The 21,667-nt window shown below is 36.4% G+C and overlaps 1 protein-coding gene across 1 annotated transcript; it reads right to left on the bottom strand.

Annotated features, from left to right (window-relative positions):
• Positions 1 to 8: 8 nt before the first annotated feature.
• On the bottom strand, positions 9 to 19,932 carry LOC145616482 (gamma-tubulin complex component 4-like). Its single transcript, XM_081671211.1, has 16 exons — positions 18,702 to 19,932; positions 18,304 to 18,601; positions 15,425 to 15,561; positions 12,504 to 12,602; positions 10,721 to 10,841; positions 9,837 to 10,106; positions 9,237 to 9,317; positions 9,071 to 9,154; positions 7,650 to 7,736; positions 6,488 to 6,543; positions 5,501 to 5,689; positions 5,077 to 5,302; positions 4,303 to 4,391; positions 3,148 to 3,298; positions 1,168 to 1,290; positions 9 to 513 (listed from the first exon to the last, which is right to left on the bottom strand). Exons 1-16 carry the CDS (start codon positions 18,866 to 18,868, stop codon positions 448 to 450), a joined length of 2,244 nt encoding a protein of 747 aa, XP_081527337.1. The 5' UTR covers positions 18,869 to 19,932; the 3' UTR covers positions 9 to 447.
• Between the last annotated feature and the right edge of the window lie 1,735 nt (positions 19,933 to 21,667).

Here is a 21,667-nt window from a genome sequence, read left to right as displayed (position 1 = left end):
GATGTGGTCAACCATACACAAGAAAAACTAAAAAAATTAATCTATAAAATCACGCAATGAAAAATGTAAAAAATAAAAAAGTTTCAACTAAATAATTCCAGTAAAAAAAAATAATAATAATTCAAGTAGATTAGAAACACAATTTTGATAATCATTATGTCTAAATTTCTCCAAAAAAAAAAAAAACACAATTATTAAATTAGCTATCATTTCCATCAACATCCAATTTTATAAATCAGAAAGGTTAACACAAATGCTAGTGAGTACACTTACAGACCTGCACATATGTACAGAAACAGTAGAGGCCGAAGCATTACGCTAAATCTTGTTAGCCAACCGAAACATCATTCACAAGTTGCTATACAACAGGAAGAGTACATAAATAGGAGTCAATCCAATAAGCATTGCACTGCCTCAAATTTGATAACAGATACATCAGTCATAAACTTATTGCTGCAATACAGGAAGAGAAGGTCGTGGCCTAACAACATTCAGAACACCTCTTGCAGTTGCCTGTATCGGAGTTAAAAAGTATAAGACATTTTGCAAATACAGAAGGAACAATACTCTACAAGGAACAATGTTTACGGTAAGATATTTAGCAAATACAGAGAGGGGAACTACATGGCACACTATTTCTGATTAATGCTGCACATCTTCAAATTTCATTGAATTTTTTTTACATTTCCAAGCTTACCCCTGTTTTGTCTTTTTTTTTTTTTTTTTTTCCTCCTCTCTCTCTCTCCCCCCCCCCCCCCCCCCCCCCCTCTCTTTTTTTTCCTTTTCTTATGGACAAATACATCTAAGTTAGTGCACATATAGACAGAAAAAAGAGAAGAGATGGACAATGTAAGAAAGGATTACATTACTGGATCAATTTTAGTGGAGGAAGAGGGATTGTCAAAGCAAACAATCAACTCAACAAGGTCTCCAAAATGCCTCCTTTTTGGTCACGGAACACTAAAAAAAGTCCTCTGATAGTTTACACTTATTTGAGAAAAGGTTAAAAAGTACTTAAATATGCCATTGTTAAGGGAAACTGAGTGGTTGGACTGTGAGCAATAATCATCCCTCAACATTCAAAGCATGATATGTAGTTCTAAGATTGCAGCCAAAATGAGAACAAAGCTAATAACCAATGATAGGGAGAGAAGGTAACAGATTCACCTCAAAGAATGAATTGAAGTTTAGTCGCAAAAGGAAACGCCTCAGAAAAGGGGCTCTCTGACTTCCAGCAAGTCGGCTGCTACGCAATATAGTGTATAAGGAATTTGACTTTTTGTTGAATTCCTGAAACATTGATTAAGGTTAATGTAACAGCACAAAACTTATGCAAGAACAATGTAATTAGTAATGTTTGAATGGAAAGGGAATAGCATAGCATAGCACAGCACATAACATAATAGATGCAGTTAGGAAGTATTCAGAAACTTTGTAATAAGAAAAGTTCATTATGTCTCCCATGCTAGAAGTTATTCCTTTACTAGAACTAGAGAGGTGTAATGAACTGATATTTACTGCTTACTTACTAGTGCAAATAACAGTAAGATTATAGAGAAAGATTGATTCTTTAAATAATGTAGATAATCTGATATTTTTGTAAGTTGCAAGAAATAAAAGATGGAAGCTTTAAGATTGATTGATAATGGTGGAAGGGTTACAAAGGATAGTTTAATAGCTTAAGGCTATCAATCTTCGATAGTGAGTTTAGCTCACAACTCTCCAATAATGGCTTTAGGCCATAACTCTCCAAAAGGTTCTCACCAAATTTCTGCCTACCTTCATTCTACTCCTCTCTACCTATTTATACTAAGGACTATAAACCCTAATAAATTAATATATACTAGAATACCTAAACTACCCCTCCAGATTGATCTACTACAAGAAGTCAGTACCAAAATTCAAGTTATCACCAATTCACCAGCTCCTCTAGGGAAGCATGATGAAAATTCAGATAGCAAAATAGTTTGATACCAGAAACTATACAATAAAGTTAGACCTAACAGACCTTGTTTAGGCATACAACTGGAAGTTACACAGGGCTCTTAAGAGCCTGGGTAACAGCCATGGTGAAAAGAGGCAATTCGTCCAGGTATCCAAATACTTCCTTCATCCGAAAACAATTATCAGTGTGATAGTGTAATTTGAACAGTATTTACAGTAATGTGACAATTATAGATGAACTAAGCTAGCATAAATCGACAGCATATGGCATGGATTCCACAAGATTCAAATTACCCACACAATAAGTAGAAAGCTAATTTGAATTAGGCATAATCTATAAAACATCTAGAGTTACTCTATGACAGCAGGGTGATAGGGACTAGGAAGTGAAAAGTTACGGAAAACTTGCGGACTAGCACCTTGTAGGTTTGTAGTTGGCTCTAGCTAAATAATTAGTGAGAGTGGAGTTGGTGATAATTGTTCCTTCAATTTTATTCCAGAAGATCTAGGCTTCAAGCATCCTAAGTACCACCAAATGAGAAATAACTTCTTATTTTCATCTTTTGCAGTCTGGTGTAAAGCTCTAGGAACCCAGACACCTCAGCTGATAGTAGTAGAGTTAAACTCGATTATCCATTGACAACTGGCCCCAAAAGCAGGGACAACACGTATCTAAGGATCAACTGGTTGGAGCACCACATCATAATATATTCATAACAAGATCACAAAAAGGAACTATAATTCCACAAATCAGAAAGCAATGCTCCACATACAAAGTGATAACAGTTGCAAGTTAATTATCCTCCGGTGCTAAAGCATGAAACAGTCTATAGCATCCAAAATACAACCACCATATTCTTCATATTATATAGTTCACATTTGCTACAGCAGCACTTGATATAGGTTGGTATTCTTTGACATTATTTTCAGCAGTTCTTGTCCAAAGAAGACTGGAACCTAGATCTACAATTCTAAGCTAAAACTACTCTAGTAAAATGCTAGTTCCAGTGAGAATGCATTAAGCCGGGCTGGATATTTGGTCAGAAGAAGCTCCAGACAAAATGAACGGTACAACTCAATTATCTTTACAAAATACATGAACCAAAAAAAAAAAAAAAAAAAGGTATCCTGTTAAGTGTTTACTTTGTCTCCCAAAAATTCATCATAATGTCAACCAAACAGAACAAAATTTATCCAAGTTACCTCAGTTATGTGATCCAACTCTGCTGTATTAGGGCTTTCTTGGTTTTCAATGCACCAGCAATATTGCAGACAAAGTTTCATTATACTGTCCAATATCCTTGACACAGAACCAATGTCCAGGAATGACTGAGAAATCAAGGCTGACATATACCTGCATAGATTTTGGTTATAATTAAGGCAATTTATGTAAAGTATTAAACACATTGGCTCATACAGTTAAGATATATACTTTGGCAGGAAAAAGAGATCATCTACAAGATTACAGGTTCTTTCATCAGATAGATTTAAATTAGTAGGATAGGATTCTAAAAACATAAATAAGCATCAACTACGATACTAACAGTGCTTCATGGTTGTTAATCAAGCGTTCCACCATACCCTCGATTTATTTTGGTTGATTACAACTATTATGATAACTAGGCTGGAGGATGTCAGAGATAGCAGTCAGAAAAGTCCCTATGCCATACTCAAAGACCTGAGTAGAACCTGTTTGAATAATCCCTGTGCTCTTTACTAATGACTAAACAACATTGTGGGGGGTGGGAGATTAAGGAGCCCTTGTGATGAGAAGAAAACAAGAGAGAACCCAAAAGCAGAAAGTAAGAATTTGTAACTTTTTAAATGGCAAAGTGTTAGATTGATTGAGGAACAAAAGAAGTATTGCCTTATTTCTGACAGGAAAGATTTGTGCCTCCCTGCACAGAAGCAACCTGCAGATATAGCTGACATACAACAATACACAAGTCTCAGCCCCACCACATACATAGTCATAAATCATAATAGGCCTATACTGACAGCTCTCACTCCCCCAGTATACAGAGACTACAGCCTTGGAGTTTTAACCCAGGAAGCAAGAATGTGCACACTAACAAGTCATTGCAAAGTCACTTAACCATATAATCTCTGCCTTCCCCTTTACAATTCCAATGAAACAACCATAAGTTATCCTTTTCTTCTTATTCTCTTGCTTTTTTACCCTTTACCATAATAAGATGCTGGATGGAGAAGTATTGCAGCAAAAATACATTATTTGCTGACGAGTTATGCTTCAAATACACATCAAGATTCCCAAAATACAAATCAGCATGCAACTGTAATGAAGAATCACCACGGCATCTAAAAAGAAAGTTGGAGCAACTGTTAATATTGACTTACTCTTGATGAAAATTCACAAGCTCAGTAAAATCACGTGAATCTTGGATATGAGTTTGTAAAATATTCCATTGTGACTCTATGACATCCACCTGAAGAAAGACATGCAATGAGTTTGACAAGATAATCCTCGAATAAACTCAGAAGGAGAAGTTGATAAACACTGTAATGAATGCAGAAACCATAGACTGTAAAGGTCATCTTTAATCACAAGAAGTACGCAGGACGTGCAACATTTCTGCTTCTTCGGTCCAGTTATATTAGGAGACGTACGGGTGGAAATTAAAAAGTAATAGAGGCGACTTCGCCAATGAAGAAGCCATACTTAACACATAGAAGTCTATGCTAGTTCAATTTTCTTGCCACTGGGAGCATCTAGAATCATCTATCTATACTTATGCTTCTCTTTCTCTAGTTTTCTTTGGATAGTACTATATTAGTGAAGGTTAGATAGCACTGGGAGCCCTCGAACTCACTATAGCCAATTGAGTTCATCATGCAATTGAAACTCTGATCAAACTATTTGCATCAAATGGGCATAAGAGTGCACATGTACACATATATATTTTCATGAAGGCATGCCACGCCATTACCCCAGTTCCTCTAATGATGGCATGCCTATGCAAAGGATTTATTCGAGTAGGGTGGGGGAAGGAATATTCACAAACACACACACACACACACACACACACACACACACACGAAAAAAAAAAAAAAAAAAAAATTATTTAAGACAAGGATGGAGGACAATACCCTCAAATATTTGACTTGTCTTACCTGGATATAAAACTGTAAATTCCTAATCAAAAAGGCCATATGTTCTCTAACCCGCCACATTGGTCTGAAACGTTGTCGCCTCTGCTGAGATGTTGGGCACTTAATACGTTCATTGCGATGCTTCGCAAAATCAAGATGATCTTGATGCATCACTGAAGCCCATGACTTCTCCAACTCCATTTGTGTCCGTTTAAGGCGTAACAGATACTGAAAAACACGACAATATCTGCAGATTCAGCAGTGAACATATGTTAATAAAAGGGTGGGGATAATTCTTTCTCCAATCAACAAATTTCACAAAAACAGAAATATATGATACATCCTTCAACAAAGTCATAAGAGGGAGTTGTTACTCATCGGATATGGTAATGGTATCCACTCTTAAATCCATAAAATATCTGAATGCTATAAGGTCAAGGCTTACTTAGACAGCACTTCTTGTGTGAAAAACAATTGCAGGGGCCAATCAATAGAATACTCAAGAGTTATACCATCCCAGCCATCCACATCTGCTGTAGTGTTTGTTGAGGCAGCACTGGAAGTTCCACTGCAGTAAGATTTTGATTTAGCATCCGCTTGTGTTGATTTTAAAGCAACTCCAATAGAAGGCATCCTAGAGGTCATCATAAACTACATTAAATGTCAAGGAATAAAGCAAACAGAGCCTACAAAAGTCCAAAGTGAAAGGGATACCTAAAAAGCTTGTGTTGATAAAGAGGGTGAGGCATTGATAAGCGTGAACAATCAAACGTTACAAGAAAAAAATGAATGCAGTGTACGTGTGAGCATAAGAAATTTTCCAAGTACTTCGTTTTAAAAAGTTCAACTAATGAAAAGATTAGCACAAGCTCCCACTCAATTAAGAAGGAATCACTTTTCTAGTAAGAGTAAGCGAGGGGGGGGGGGGGGGGGGGGGGGGCGTTGAAAATTTAGACAAGTGTATTGAGATTGGTAACCCTCAGGTTACCCATGAGAGTGATAGCCTAAAGTTGTCAACTTCTCCTTGAAAATCTTTTGTTTCAATCATCAAGCTTTCCACCTATTTTTCTGTTCAATTAGTTACAGTTGCTTAGTTCAAATTTCAGTCCATTACACAGACAATAGTGTATTACAATATTTTCGGGGGTGTTGTCATAGTGTCTTCTTGGCTTCCGGAGGACAGATGGTTCTCTGTCTCTTGGCTTCAAAGTTTGATCAGTAGTGATGCAAACAGTTTTACCACAAGGAATGTCAAAACCTCAAAGTTATAAAGGAAAAAAAATACCAAATTGCATAGCAAATTAAAAAAAATAAAAAAGAAATCTGAACAAAGACAAATCAAATTCTTCAAAACTAGACTAATGTGTAGTTGTAAAGTAATACTTAAACTTCTAAGGGAATGCTAATCAGCTAACAGAGTACAGGCTCTCACCTTAATGATACTCTGGAAAAATATTTATCTTCATCGCTGATTGTCTTCACTGCAGCCTGCATCACAAAGAAAGAAAACCTTTATCACCACATTATTAAATAGAAATTACTGGTAGTTAGCATATCCACAACTCTACAGCAATAACAACTTTTATGTTGTTTTATCACCAATAATCAATCAATCTAGGAACCTTTTACTTATTTGATTCTCTTCCGGGAGCTAATAACCTTTGAGACTATGCAGAATTATTTCAATTTATATCAATCGCTTTAGCCCCATACTCTCTTTGGGAAAACGTTCTGCTTAGGATTGGCATTTGCTAGTAATTTTACAAGAATTTTTCGATATACTACTACCTCTATTTCATATTTACTACTCCCTCCGTCCCATAATATAGTTCCTGTTTTCCTATTTCGGAGATCCAAAATATTGTTCCTGTTTCTATTTTTGGATAATATGAAAAGACCATTATACCCTCACTCATGTATAATTCTGCAATAACTCTGCAATTCACCTGAAAGCGTGAAATCCCCAACACTGCGATTACAAAATAATACAAGTTCAGATAGGTTCAAATAAAATATAGTCATATGAGTTTTTGCTAGATTCATATCAATTTATATTCTCACAAAATCAAGTTTTATATTTTACTATCTATAATTAGAAACAAAAGGGATAAAATCATGCATTGGCAAGCGTGAAAGCCAAAAAGTTGCAACTAGAAGGCACGCAGGAAGTATAAGTTCAGATAAGTTTAGACAAAACAGTTTTTGTTCAGATAATATAATTTCAAACTAGATCAAATGAACCGAACACAGCCTTAATCATACGTTGTAGCTTGATTGCTGACAGGGAGTAAGATGTCTAGTCTGTGGTCATCAGTTATTCACTTACAACAAAGATGAAAACCATTCTATGATTAAATTTTGTTAACATATTATATGGATGATTAGAGAACAAGTATCCCGTGTATATAAGGATAGCTAGAACCAAAAATGACATGCCCTATATCAAACATGAGTAATTTATTTATGAAGTATAGCAAATTAATCAGAAACTACTCTTACATATTTAACATCCTAATGATAAGCTCACAGAGGAAATATAGATCAATGCCAGATTACACATCAATATGAAAAGATATTTGAGTGGTGCACCATACCAGCTGGAATGGCACCATAAGATCAGCTTCGGCAGTTGATTGGCGAGGTGGTAAACGCATTAATTGTCGACTTTCCTCCAAAAAGCACTGAAGACATTATGATTGACAGGACTTTAGTGATTTCAGTGACTTAAAAAAAAATAGAATACAATGCACTGCTATGGCCAAACTGTTCAAAACAACAAACACAGAAATTACAACAAAAACCACTGTACCCAACAGTCCAAGAGTTTGTGAAACTAATCTGGGTCAGCTATATAGCATGAACACGTATGAGATGACCATGACACACTATTCCAAGGAACAACAAATTAGCATATGCCTAGAGGTGATTGCTCAAGTAGCAATTATACATACTTAATAACATGAGAAATAAGCACAAAGAGAATATTTGAATCAGGGGAGTTCAAAACCCGGTCGGACCGGAAATATGGACTAAACCGGGCCAAAGAAACCGGTCAAGAAATTTTAAATATCGGTCTTTTGTCCGGTCCAAATCAAGACCGGTTTTTTGTTTTAATTTATGAATAAAGTTCAATAATGTTTAGATTTACCTTCAATATGCTATTATTATTTATTATTACATTATGAGCTATTTTATTTTAGACGTTCAAAATATGCATAAAACAATCATTCTCCTTAAATTTAGTTTTTCATAATGTAAAAATAATAAAGTAATGAAAAAATTGAAAACTGGTTAAAAATTGAAAACTGGTTTGGTCCAGGTTTTGGACAGGTTTTATCGGTCCAATCCGGGTCCTGTCCAAGATAACTGGTCTGGCCTCTGGGAGTCAACTTTTATATTTCCAGTCTTTGTTTCGGTCTGGTCTTGAACAGCCTTAATTTGAATGAAAAAAAGATTTATGCAAAAGTTTGTTAACAAACAAATATCATCAGATTACCCATAACCAACAACTGGAAGCTTTGGGTTTTACAATAGGAAGAACGACATACAAGACACTCATTAAACTATTTCCTAATAGTATAATTTTGAGCAATAAATAATCCATTAGATGCACTGGTAAAAAAAAAATAAAAAAAAAAAAAAAAAAAAAAAGGGAGAAAAAATTGCATGTTCAAGAGCTAAAGGAAAGGTGCCAAAGACAGAAAAACAGGATGTTAAATCCAGCAGACAACTGAAGGATGCAAAAATCCATGATGAAAGCTGAACATAACTGTATGTCTAGTTAAATTATTACTCTGCTCAACTACCAACACAAACAGCATTCCCTATGAAAAGTCATGATATTAAAAAATAGTAATTGTGGTATGAAAACAACAGTTCACCAACTTCATGCCAGAGAACCCTGATAGAAGCAAAACTGACAAACTAAAAGATGATGGTGAAGCTTTATACACAATAGAATACAAAATCAGCATAGCAAGTAAAACTTAAAATCTCGAATACTTCCATATCTAACCTGGAAGAAATCTCCCTTGGCCAACAGAAAATAGTCTTTAAGGGCCTTCAAATGGCCATTCAGATCAGCACGGACAACAACAAGCTGCATTTGTCATTCAAGAATTTTCATATAGCACCCTAAAAATATAGAAACAAATTTGTTTATAAAAATTTGCATAAACCACCTGCCATAGATGACTGGCTGCAATAGCTCGAATGGAATCAACAGCATACTCAAATGACCTTTTGTGAAATTCTGTTGATTCCTGCATATCAAAGCAAGAATTTCATGTTTGAATGCTATCAGCATCTCAGACAGCAAAATTTGGTTCTTGTTCCATTATTTATTTTTTCTTACAGTGTGTTTGGATTGAAGGAAATGGAGAAAAAGGAAGGGAAAGGAAACGGAGAGATGAGGTATCTTTCATTTGGATAACAAATGAGGAAGGAAAGGAATTGGAGGGGAGAGAAATGGAGGGATTAATTGTAGGAGATTGATCCCTCCAACAATGGAAAGAATTGGAAAGAAAACTCACAATTCTTCCCTCCCCTCCCTTTCCCTTCCCTCCTCTTCTCCTCCGGACCTCCCTCCCCTTCTTTTCCTTCCCCTTTCTTTTACCAAACATACTGTTAATTTTGAGTGAACCCTTTGATTGGAAAAAGACCAATAAGTAGCACCAGAAGAAACTACAGTCACCAGTCGTATATTCCATAACTAGTTACAAGCCAAGTATATCACGTAAACTCCTCAGCTACAAGAAAGAAACATACTGCAAGAAAGAAACCTTTAGGTCCTGGAGTATTGCTTCAATCTTATCTGCCTCAGCCTGTGGTAGTAATTCTTCTCCTGTAAGTTCTGAATCTGATGAAGAATCCTTTTGGAACGAAAAGCGATCAGCAAATCCTTGAATTATGTAGGATTCCCTTGGAATTTGAGGGTGGTACAATGAATCTTGTGCAAATCCAGGACTGGGATTCCGAAGCACCCTAACAGCTTTACCAGCAAACAGAACAGACTCTGCAACACGCATGTGGATATATTCAGGAAGCATATCCTGCATTGCCATATATGAAAGTTATCCATTTGAAGCAGAAGCACTACAGAATACATACAAAAATCAAGTGTTCAAAGAGAGATTCAAGAGGAAGATGCTCTACTGACAAACATGCTTATATTTAACGGTCATTTGACAGGACAGGAGGGTGGGTGGCTCCTGGAACATAACAAATTGGACCATAAACAACTAACACATTCCTCACTAGTGCAAAGACAGCTTCAAACGCATCACATCTGCATTCGCTGCAATTCCAGTTAGCAAACAAAGCCAATACAGCGAAGTCTTTTTCTGGTTGGTGAACTTCTTTAGATGGATCCTTTTTATGCTTTGAAACTACAAAGGAAATATCCTCCATGCACTTGAGATAGATATATATGACTTGAAAAGCCCACCAATCATGTCGTATCTGAGTGGAAATAAGAAAGAATGCAAAGAAGAAACCTAACAGATAATGGTCCCAGTAGCACCAACATTTCAAGCACACATGATAATAGCAACAGAAAACAAGTTTGATGCAAATTGAAAGGTAAAACTAGAGTATAGCTAGCCACCACAAGCTGCAGCCAATACATTAATATAGAATAAGCATCTCCGACAGAGCTGAAAAATACCAAAGATATATGAAATCCCAAGTGCCAATCAGCTAGAGAGGAATCTTCTATGGTTAAGCGTGTCAATTTCCGAATCATGTCAGGATTTGAAGAGTCCTTCCCCAACTCCCTGCCTTCTTCACTGTCAAAGAGACACGGGTACGTAAGAACATAAACTTCACATTAAATCTAACTAATTAGATTGAATAGAGGGACGGATAAATAAAAAAACACAAAGGAGAATTTCCTTTTCTTCAATCCTTCAATTACAAATGAATATATGTAGCAAATCTCTCCTTTTTGAAAATAGAGATCTTGAGCAAAGATCAATAATCATATCTAAAAATCGAAGAACCTACAAGTCAAAGGATCCATATTGAAAAAATAACGAGCTCCAAATGACACCCAGCCCTACAGCCAAAGTAGAACCCAGCACATGCACCACTAAGAAAATCAAACACCCCCCTCCCCTCCCCACAAAAAAAAGGAAGGGGGGTGAAGGGGAGGGACAAATAGATAAAACCTATAATAAAAGTTATTTGCAAGATATCAAGTATGTTTGTTTGAGTTCCCCATAAAACTAAGAATTGCTAAATTGGCTTTAGGGGACACAAGAGTACTAACGCCATAATAATGTAATACACAAAAGAAGGTAATAAGATTTTACATCATCTAGTATATTGTCTTAGCCTCTCAGGTTTCTAAGTTATTTTATTCTCCACTTAGGGTCTAAGTGAGGCCCTCACATTTCCGCCATTTATAGTTATTGCTCTTTTCAGCTCCCACATGCAATACAACGTTATTTAATTTCACACCTAGTTGCTTCTCTACATGCATATAATACAAAACCATCCCTGATATTCCCACACTTCCCGACTTCCCACACCAGTGGTATCATTGTATCACAGCTCATATACTCTAAAGGGCCAAAAGAAAATGTTAGCACAAGTGAAGCTTTATTGACATGATCATCAGACCTATTTTTTCCAAGAACCTTTTAAAAGAAACAGAAAAGAAAGACTTTCAACAGCTCCCAACACCCCCCCCCCCTCTCCTCCCTACACACACAATAATGGTGATATTAAGGGCTAAAGCCCCATATTCAAAAATAAGAAAGAAACCCAATGAAGGGATGGGGACCCCAAGGAAAACGTTAAAGCCCTACTAAAAATTAGCAAAGAGACATCAAATTGGGCTATTAGGTTCTCCACCAAACAGGAATCCTTCTACCGATATAATACAGTGCAGCATAAGAAAATTCACGCAAAAAAAGGATGAGTTGCTACGAAATGTCATCTCATAGAGAAATTCCTAGGCATACCACCTCTACTGCATGGAACTAATGGATGTGTGGACCAATGAATATCGAGATGCAAAGAGGAAGGCAAAGATTATGTTATTTTTCTAACATTCAAGTACATTTTCTTTCAAATTGTTACAGCGCCTCTAATACTCCATGATACTGGCTTCCCTATACTGCCAGTGCCAGGCATACAAGGACAGGACTGGTGGAATTGATAACAGCTTTCCCACACAAAAGAAGCAACTAACGAAGTTCCCGCGAGTTGTAACTAGAAAGTGAATTGATATAACAATGCTTAGTGAACTCTCACTGCACAAGATAAAATTAGACATAAAGTGACATCTTTCACAAACTTCTGCAAAATATGAAGAGCTAAATTGAAAAAAGCAAGCATTTTATCAAAGAACAAACATAACGAGCCACACCGTATAATTGCAAAAAAGAAAAGTCTCAGGAGATAGCAGGCAGCTCAATGAAAATAAAGCAGGTCTATGCTATTACCTTTTGATGAAGAATTCTCCATAAGGATCTTGAAGAATACCATACACCATCCAAGATGCAAGTTGGTTGAACAACACTTGGTGCCCGTGCCAAAGCAGCCTAAAACATATATGTCAGAAAGTAAATAAGTAACAATTAACTGAACATAATTCAATCTCAGTGTAAAATGCAAATTATTATACTAATAGTATGATATGACTTAACTTTAGAAGCATCAAGCATACATCTCCCCACTGATTCACAGTCATGATATACTATAGTTATAATGCATTGAATTAAAAGCACTTTCAAGAAACCATCAAGGATTCAAACAAAAGACAAAAGACGAATATTGATCATATGTTAGTACTAAAGAAATTATCAAAAAAATTTGGATAAAAAAATTTTTGTTCCATTTAAAAAAATTAATATACGAAGAAGAAGAAATAGTGATCCAAGAGAGAATTAGCAGGCATCATAATAGCCCTCAGAATCTTTCAGACATCTAAAAGAGAAATTCCAGGGATAGCCCCATGTTGCCTAGAGAGGCACAATATATTGCTCTATACCGTAAAAACCAACTAGAATCCCAATAGAAAATTATTCAACCATGCCTCTCCCAACAAATCACCTAAACTGGTAATATGATAAAGATTAAAGTTGCATTGCAATCCTTTAATCCTCTTATTCCTTCAAAACCCACATCATAATTTCATAGGCATTCACCAATTGACAAAGAACCCTCAGACACACCTAATGCAACCCTATAGCACCGGAAACTTATTCCCAAAAACGAAGCCACCATATGACGCAAAGTCAAGTTACAGGTTTATTGTAGCCTCTCTCCCCCGCCAGCTAAGCACATACCAAACATTGGGAAATAAAATCTTAATGTGTCTTTGCATCAAGAACAGGAAACAATTCTTTCCAACAAAGCCATCCATACAAAATATTTGACTCAATTTGGGACCCTAGCCTTCTAAATAATTGTAAATGGAAAAGGATGAGGGAATACGATAATCTGTTACAACCAAACAAAACTACCTTAGAATCCATTATGGGAACTAAATCAAAGACATGAACAGGTCAGCAAGAGAAGCAACCTCCCAAGTCCGAACTCATGGAATATCTATGAATCAAATTTCAGGGAGACAGGACTACCATTTACTCCACTAAAGTAGCAGCTGAAGCACCATGAACAGAAGACAAACAATTAAGAATCCCACATGACTCTCTCAAATATCTCAACTACACAAGTTAAAACTTGATAAGGAACAAGAAGTACAAAGGAACCTTAAGAGACAAGACTAGAGAGATTATTCCAACCTCGAGATAAATTTGCCTATGTTTTCATCTGATTAGCATTGACCCCTAAATGCCAAAAGGAACTCTTTGTAAGACTGCATGCTTTGCAAGAATCACAAGGAAGGTAAGGAAGATTCTTCAACTAAAGATGAAAAACAAGTATAATACCTAATTTAGATACGGTAATCCTTAAAGCCCGAAAACCAGGGCCATCTTGAGGGATTTAGAAACCTTGTGCTAAGTACAATATTTAGGGCCCTATTATGCCAAATTTCATACTCACTTTTTTTTTTTGGAAAATGATAAAGATAGCCCTTAGGGCTATGTATAAGAAGCTAAAAAAGGAGATATTAAGGATAAATTAACATTTATTACACCGGTCTACGTGTGATTTTGTCATGAATTCCCAACTTAATTCCATTTCAGAAAGTATATTTATTGCTTATATATAGCCCTAAGCACATATCATTACCCTTTTATTTAATAGTAATTTTAAATACAATGATAATTATAATAGTTGGAAAACGAACAAGAAATAATATCAAAACCAGAGCATCAAAGTAAATAGATACAACCTGGCCTGGATTGATTTTAATTGATGAATTAATTATTGGAAAATCATCCATGGCAAAATTGAGGAATGTTGCTTCCATAAGTGAATTTTCCCCCTTTTGCAGTGGATTAAAACAAATATATATTGTGAGAAATAGTAGGAATAGAGAGCTTAATTCCAATATAAATTTTTTTAAGAAATTGCCGTTAAACATCATTATTTAGGGTAGATTGTTTGAGAAATTGAAATAAATAGTGTAATAGACATTAATCATGATAATAGATGGTGTCCTCATACTTGCTTGCTGGGAAAAAAAAAAAAATCAAGTCAAGGAAACTATATATGGGAAGATGGGAGTGATAATTAAGAGAATAAACTGTATTTTGGGAAAAAAGAGAATAAGAAGCATTTAAAACCTTGGGAAATTTTAGGCTTTGAATAGTTTGTTGAATTGTGGTTAATGGTGAGCATTGTAATCGGTAAATAGGGGAAATTTTTTTTTTTTTTTTTTTTAAATACTCAGTGAAATTTTTAGTTTTTGAGGGCCCTATTCTGCAGATCCGAGTAAACTGCCCAAGAGTTAGGCCTGCCGAAAACTAAGTCAAAAAGTTGAAGAGATCAAGCATCTTTGAAAGTTACCTCTCCTTTATAAGGAAACCAACTCAATCACTAACCACAGGTCTGTCATATTTTTAAGTTGCGTAAATGGTTTGAAACGTCATACAGTCATCATAGATTACTCTTAAAATACAAGATAATAAAATACCAACTCTAATTAAGCTTTCACTTACAAAGAAACAAAGTTGCACTGACTTTTGAGTATGCTAAATACAAGGCTTCCGCAGTGAGGAACATCATCACGCTAAATGGGGTTGCCCCTTCCTCCCCCACCCCCTTATTCCAAACCCTAACACCCCATTTCTCAAAAGTCAAAACGACTATATATGATGGACTATCAGATAAATGACTATACCCAAACTCATCTTTTCAAACTTTTAATAATATAGTGAAAAGAAGTAAACTAAATTCATGTGACCAGGAAAACAGGCCAAAACAAAATTGAATTACTTCTGTATTAACTTACCTCTGAAGGCAGGTTTGAAGTTCAGGCACCCCGCAATGACATCTTTTATGCAAGAGATTGAGAAGCTTTCCTCCACGAATGTCATCACGCTCTATCTCTAAAATAAGCTCATAAAGAGGAGGCAAAAGAACAAAGAACTGGAGAAAAATCCTTCAGTAACAACTTTGAAATTATGTGACACAAACTTTAAAAATAACTAAAAAAAAGGCACAATACTCCACTGTGTAAGGAAATAGCAAGTTCTAAAAGATATAATTTTTCCCCTCAAGACAAAGTTGCTAAAGTTGAGAACTGCAACTATATGAGAATTAGTATGGGATTTATAATAGTGAATTTGACGAAAGTCTTGTCAATTAATAGATATACAAGACACTAAAAAACATATTCATCACTAATATAAAGTAGGGGGCAGAGCTATGTGTAGAGTACAGGAGTCATTGATCTCACTTGACTGACCAAAGAGGGCAGAGACACAAAAATGTAAAGAGGGGGGGATTTGGGTCAATAAAAGGAACCTACTTTTGCCACTTTTGGGGGCACAATGTACAGAATTTATGATTAAACCAATTGTTGATCTAGCTCCCTCGGAGATGGATAGCTTTATTGTATAAGAATGTCCATTTGGTTATTTTTGCTATATGGCCTGCAACACCATAGTTTAATGAATTTCACATACCTGCATAACTCCTAGGGAAATCTTCCCGTACATTTCTATATTACTTTTTACTTTATCTGCATAGATTCTTCACTTTTAGCTAGCATCTATTTGAAGTACTAGAAAAGCCTCTAAAGTAGTTTAGCACATTTGGGGCTTGCAGATCTGCCAACTATGTGATCTATCAAATCTCCATTTTATAAATATTGCTTTTAAGTGAGGTGTTATATGGACATCAACTACATAGCATTCAAATTTTCAACATAACATCTTTGTTCTCCCTCTTCTCTACAATACAGTCACTAGCTCATTGTTTTTCTTTAAGTTCCCATTTTCCCCTTTTACTCTGATTTCTATCCCTCATACCTTCTAAAGTTTCTATATCATCAATATTAGCAAGCCAGATGACCAAGAATCACATGATTTCACTGAAAAAATTCTTAAGGTGTCTTTTGAGTGCCTATATAAACTATCCATCAAGATTAATTTCTAAGTTTCAGGGAGATGGGAAGAGACGGGCCGATATGAAACAACACGTTGTTAGTGAAGAAAAGGAAACTATATCCTAATGTTGGCTAACTGAAAGAAGTAGCCAACAACGTTGCATCTTGCATGAAATCATAAGGAGGAAAGTGAGATTTAAGGTCAGATATTTGGTAAGGTTGAGCACAATTTTCTTACATATTGATCTCTTCGGCTAATAGATACTCCCTCCGTCCCATAATATTTGGGACGTTGAGGTGGATACGTAGTTTAAGAAAACTACAAGTGAGTCTATTTAAAACATTTGTTTATTATATAAAAGATTCTCTTTTGTATTTTATATTACAAGAAAACAACAAGTGGAGTGGGAGTGGGGTAGGTGAGGAGAGAGAAAATGTAGGAAAATATTTTATTTATTAGTGGTCCCATACTCCCATTCCATATTAAGTAACGTGTGAAATATTGTGGGACAGATGAAAATGGGAACCGTGTCAAGTATTTGGGACCGAGGGAGTACTACGTTAAATGTGTTAATTTCTTTTCTAGCTTTGTTCAGTATATCCCATCTGCCATGACATAACAAAAAGGTTGGACAACAATACAAATTATGAGTGATTGATAATTGTGTCGTTTGACTTGAGTTTGCCTTAGACATCCTTTGGTGATTGGAAGAATGGTTGTATACTTTAAGTCTCAAAACATCACCTTAAGGAAATGATAGAGATAGGTTTTGAGTAGGATCGGTTTTGTATGGTCATGGCTCATTTAGTAAGTAGTATAACATTGCCATAATTTTTATATAACATTTACTTAATTTTGCCAAGAAAGTATGATGCCAATATCCATGTAAATCCAATCCATCCCACATATATTTTCTTTATAATATTCCATTACCGTTTTAAAGTTGATAGCGAGTGGTAATAAGAATTTTTATGGAGAAAAACACATGCTTAGTAATGAAGTTTCCTTACCAGGGCGAATATATAGGCTATCAAACAAGTCATCAAGATCCCTAGCAAGTCAGCCTCTAGAACAACAGATGGGGTGCTAGGGAGCGTTAAGGCATAATAAGTTTCATCGATGGTCAAAGAGACAGAATGCAATGTCTAATGAGGAATTTAGCTCTTCAAATGACGTATGCCAACTTCCTACCCTATATCTTTAATTTTTATGCCTAAAAAGGAATCACTTTTCCTGCAATTTCTGTTTGATATGGAAAAGATGAGAAAGTCTTATATGAGCTCACTATCTCCCATTGCGTTCCTCAAACCTTCTTTATTACCTACCACTCATATAAAAGGGCAAAGCTTTATTTCTTGCATATATCATGATTTTCATCTTCCGATTGCTACTACTTATTTATTTCCGTTTACCCATAAAAACCTCAACTTGATCAAAGAATAATTCTCTTTATCATAAAATATGAAAGCTTTCGCCTAAATATCTTTGTAACAATATTTAACAAATGAGCCCTTTATCACACTATCCTCTATCCCAAATTTTAAGAATAATATCGTTGTCGATATAGGGAGTCAAGTATGTGTTACCTATAGTCCTACTCTTCAAGCCACCTAAGTTAATTCAAATAATTAATCGAATTCAGTTTCAAAAAGACAGGAATGTTCTATGGAGACATAAACATGTTCATTTCAATAAGGTATTACCTAATTTAAGCTAAAAATGCTTTTACTTTTACATATAATTCTACAAAAATTAAGGCTAAAAAAGATGAAAGAACAACCTTATTGAGTCCCTGAGTAACAGTGGCCAAGATGGGAAGCGTATCCGCCAACAACTTCTGCTCAATCTGCAAAACCGCGGACCGATAAACCGAAAGAATCTCAACAATAGCATTAGCAATAGCACGCCGATACACACTCTGATTCTCACTCTTCCTCTTAGAAATCTCCTCACTCCTTTCCAACGGCGATACACTCGCACTCGCCGATCTAATCCAGCTCAAATTCCTCGATTTCGTAGCAAATCGATCCAACTCCCTGTAGTAAAACCCTAACGAAATAATCCTCTCAATCACATCCCTGAAAAATCAACCAAATTCCACAATTCCAACAAAATTCAACAATTAACTCAAAACTACTACAATTGAAGAAAGAAATGGAGAGAGTGATGAAGGAAAACCTGTCACTGGAAGCGATGAAGGAGAGGTCAGGGGCGAGCTTGAAGGTAGGGATATCGGCGACCGGAGAATCAGGAGAGAGAATTCCGAGGGAATCGCGGCATTCTCGTTCGTCGACGATTAGGTCGCCGGTGTATCCGAGCAATGCTAGAAGAATTTCGTGCAGCATTTTGGGCTGTGCTGTGGTGCTCGCCAATGAGAGGGTTTAATAGCGAAAGAGTGCGGGAAAATTAATTTGATTTTTTTCTTAGGAAAATTTCACATTTGCTACCAGGAAAAGCACCCGTTTTCACATTTACTACCCCTTAAATTTTTTATTTTATATTACTACCACACAAACACACTGACTGTTATAATCACTACCACTTAACGGAATCCGTTAGGATTTCCGTTAAGTTTATTAAAAAAAAAATTAAAAATTTAAAAAATAAATTAAAAAATTTAAAAAAAAAACAAAAAATAAAAGCCAGCCACCCAAAAACCATAGCCCTCCCCATCAGCCACCCTTCCCCTTCCCCCCTCCCCCTGTAGGCGGCGGCCGGCGTCGGAATCTAACCCCTCCCCTTCCCAAAGATGCGGCGGCCGGCGTCGGAATCTAACCCCTCCCCTTCCCCACCCAAAATTGACAACCCTAACCCTTATTTCCCTACCCGAATCCACCACCACCGACACCACCGTAACCCCTTAACCCGGCGACCCCCTATACCACCACCACGACACCACCCTAGCCCCCAAACCCAAACCACCACCACCCACGTTCTTTCCCACGAACCCACCCACAAACCCACTGCCTAGACCACCACCACCCACGAACCCACCCACAAACCCACGAGAACAGACCACCACCCACCGAAACCACCAAACCAGACTGGTCGGAATGGTTTGGGATCGAGTTTTCTAGGGGAAGGGGCTGGGATCGGGGCTGGGATCAAGTTTTAAAGGGGAGGGGGCTGGGATCGGGGTTTGGATTTGGGTTTTCGAGGGGAGGGAGTTGGGAACGGGGATGGGATCGGGGTTGGGAAAGGGGCCATTTTCGACAGCCTTGGTGGTCTGGGCTGGGAAAGGGGCCGTTTTCGGCAGCCTTGGTGGTGGAAGAATGGATGCGCTCTTGGTGGTTATGTGAAGGTGAGGTGGTGTTGGTGGCGTTTGGGAAAGAGGTGGGCTGCTGGTGGAGTTCACGGCTGCTGTGGTCTTCTTTGGGCGCCGGCGTTGATGGGAAATGGAGGTTGGATGGTGGCAATGACGGTGGTTGAAGATGGAGCGGTGGCGGTGAGGTGGTTGGGCTCCACTAACGGAAATAGTAACGGCATCAGTTAAGTGGTAGTGATTATAAAAAATAGTGTGTTTGTGTGGTACTAATATAAAATAAAAAATTAAAGGGGTAGCAAATATGAAATAGGGTACTTTCCCTGGTAGCAAATGTGAAATTTTCCTTTTTCTTATAAGGCAAATTCGTATAATTTTGTATCATAGACTCACAGTATTCTCTAACTATTCCCTTCGTTCCGTAATAATCACAAGGCAGAGTGCCAGACATACATTTTTACGCAAAATTTTAACAATCACGAGTATTATGGCTTGTTTGGCATTATTTTTTAATTTTAGTTTTCTGTTTTCTCAACATCAAAAACAAACAAGATAAAAATGTTTCCACTAATTTATTGTCAGTTATCAAAATTATCATGATTTATATAAGTTTGACTAATTTTTGATTCATTATATGATATATATATCATATGGTTTTGAAAAACAAAACACCAAAAGCAAAAAACCACAGCGATGCCAAACGAACCCTAAGGGATATCATATGTGTAGGAAGAAACGTACCCTATTTAGTTACGATGGAAATTATGTGAATTTCAGTCTATGTGGCTCGATTTTAAGTGGTCATGGGAATGTTTGAGACCAGGTTATTCACACTTTAGATTTATTTTTGTTCAAAGTGTTTGAAAAAGTAAATTGGTTTGCAAAATGGAATTGGTTAATGGTTATGTTGGTTTATGTCTTCCTGCAGTATGTTAGGGTATCATCTAGAATATATGAAAAGGTTTGGAGGAGGCAATTTGCTAACAAGAGTAGGTGTTTCATCCTAAAGCCGTCATTTGGACTAACTACTGAACTTCCCCTATTATTACTTCCATTATTTGATCTGCTTTCATCACCTCTATTAGCATTGTGTACTAAGTATGGCTTGTTTTGTAGAATAAGGTATTGTGTGCAGATGGTTGTTTACAGGAGTTGAAAAAAGTTGTGAGGGTGTATGCCAAACAACTTACAACAACGACACCTAACTAATTGAAATGTGGTACAATTTCCATTATAATCTTTAATTAGTATTGAATGGTTGAAGGTGAAGCTGTCATCGTAACTTCCTCTGTGCATTCATGTGTTTTTTCCCTTAAAAATGGGCATTGGTGGTGTGCTACGTTCTCAATGAACAGGGAAGAGGTCCGTGTTATTGATTCCCATGGAATCAAAAAATGCAGCTGATTGCATGAGTATTGAGGTCTCTCTAGTTATGCATGGAGATAGGTTTTATAAAGCAATCGTGTTAGCTATCTTTTTCTCGTTTAACAATTAAAATTATTGCATTTGGACTTTGCATGAGGTTCATAATCTTTAATTGCATGCTACAACAATGTATTTGGCGTGAATATGGATTCTTCATGGCTAACTGAAACTATTACTAAACGGCCTAATTAAAGTATCCCTACAAATGGCGCAATAAGGCAATATGTTAGTTCGATACTTGTTTTAATTCTGTACTTTTTTACATCATACTACATAATGAGTATTTTATGGTTTATCTATTGTAATGTACATTAACTTGCAGACACTCTTACGGAATTCACATGATAATGGCTATCAAACATTGCGCAAGAAAGCTCTTGAAGGAAATGGCACCAGTACTTCCGATCCTCTCACCACAGTGTTTGTTTTACTTGTGATTATTCCCTAAATAATCAAA

The sequence above is a fragment of the Chenopodium album genome, chromosome 26, assembly GCF_948465745.1.
Source record: "Chenopodium album chromosome 26, dcCheAlbu1.1, whole genome shotgun sequence".
Classification (NCBI taxonomy): domain Eukaryota; kingdom Viridiplantae; phylum Streptophyta; class Magnoliopsida; order Caryophyllales; family Amaranthaceae; genus Chenopodium; species Chenopodium album.
This window is presented reverse-complemented; position numbering and strand designations above follow the sequence as displayed.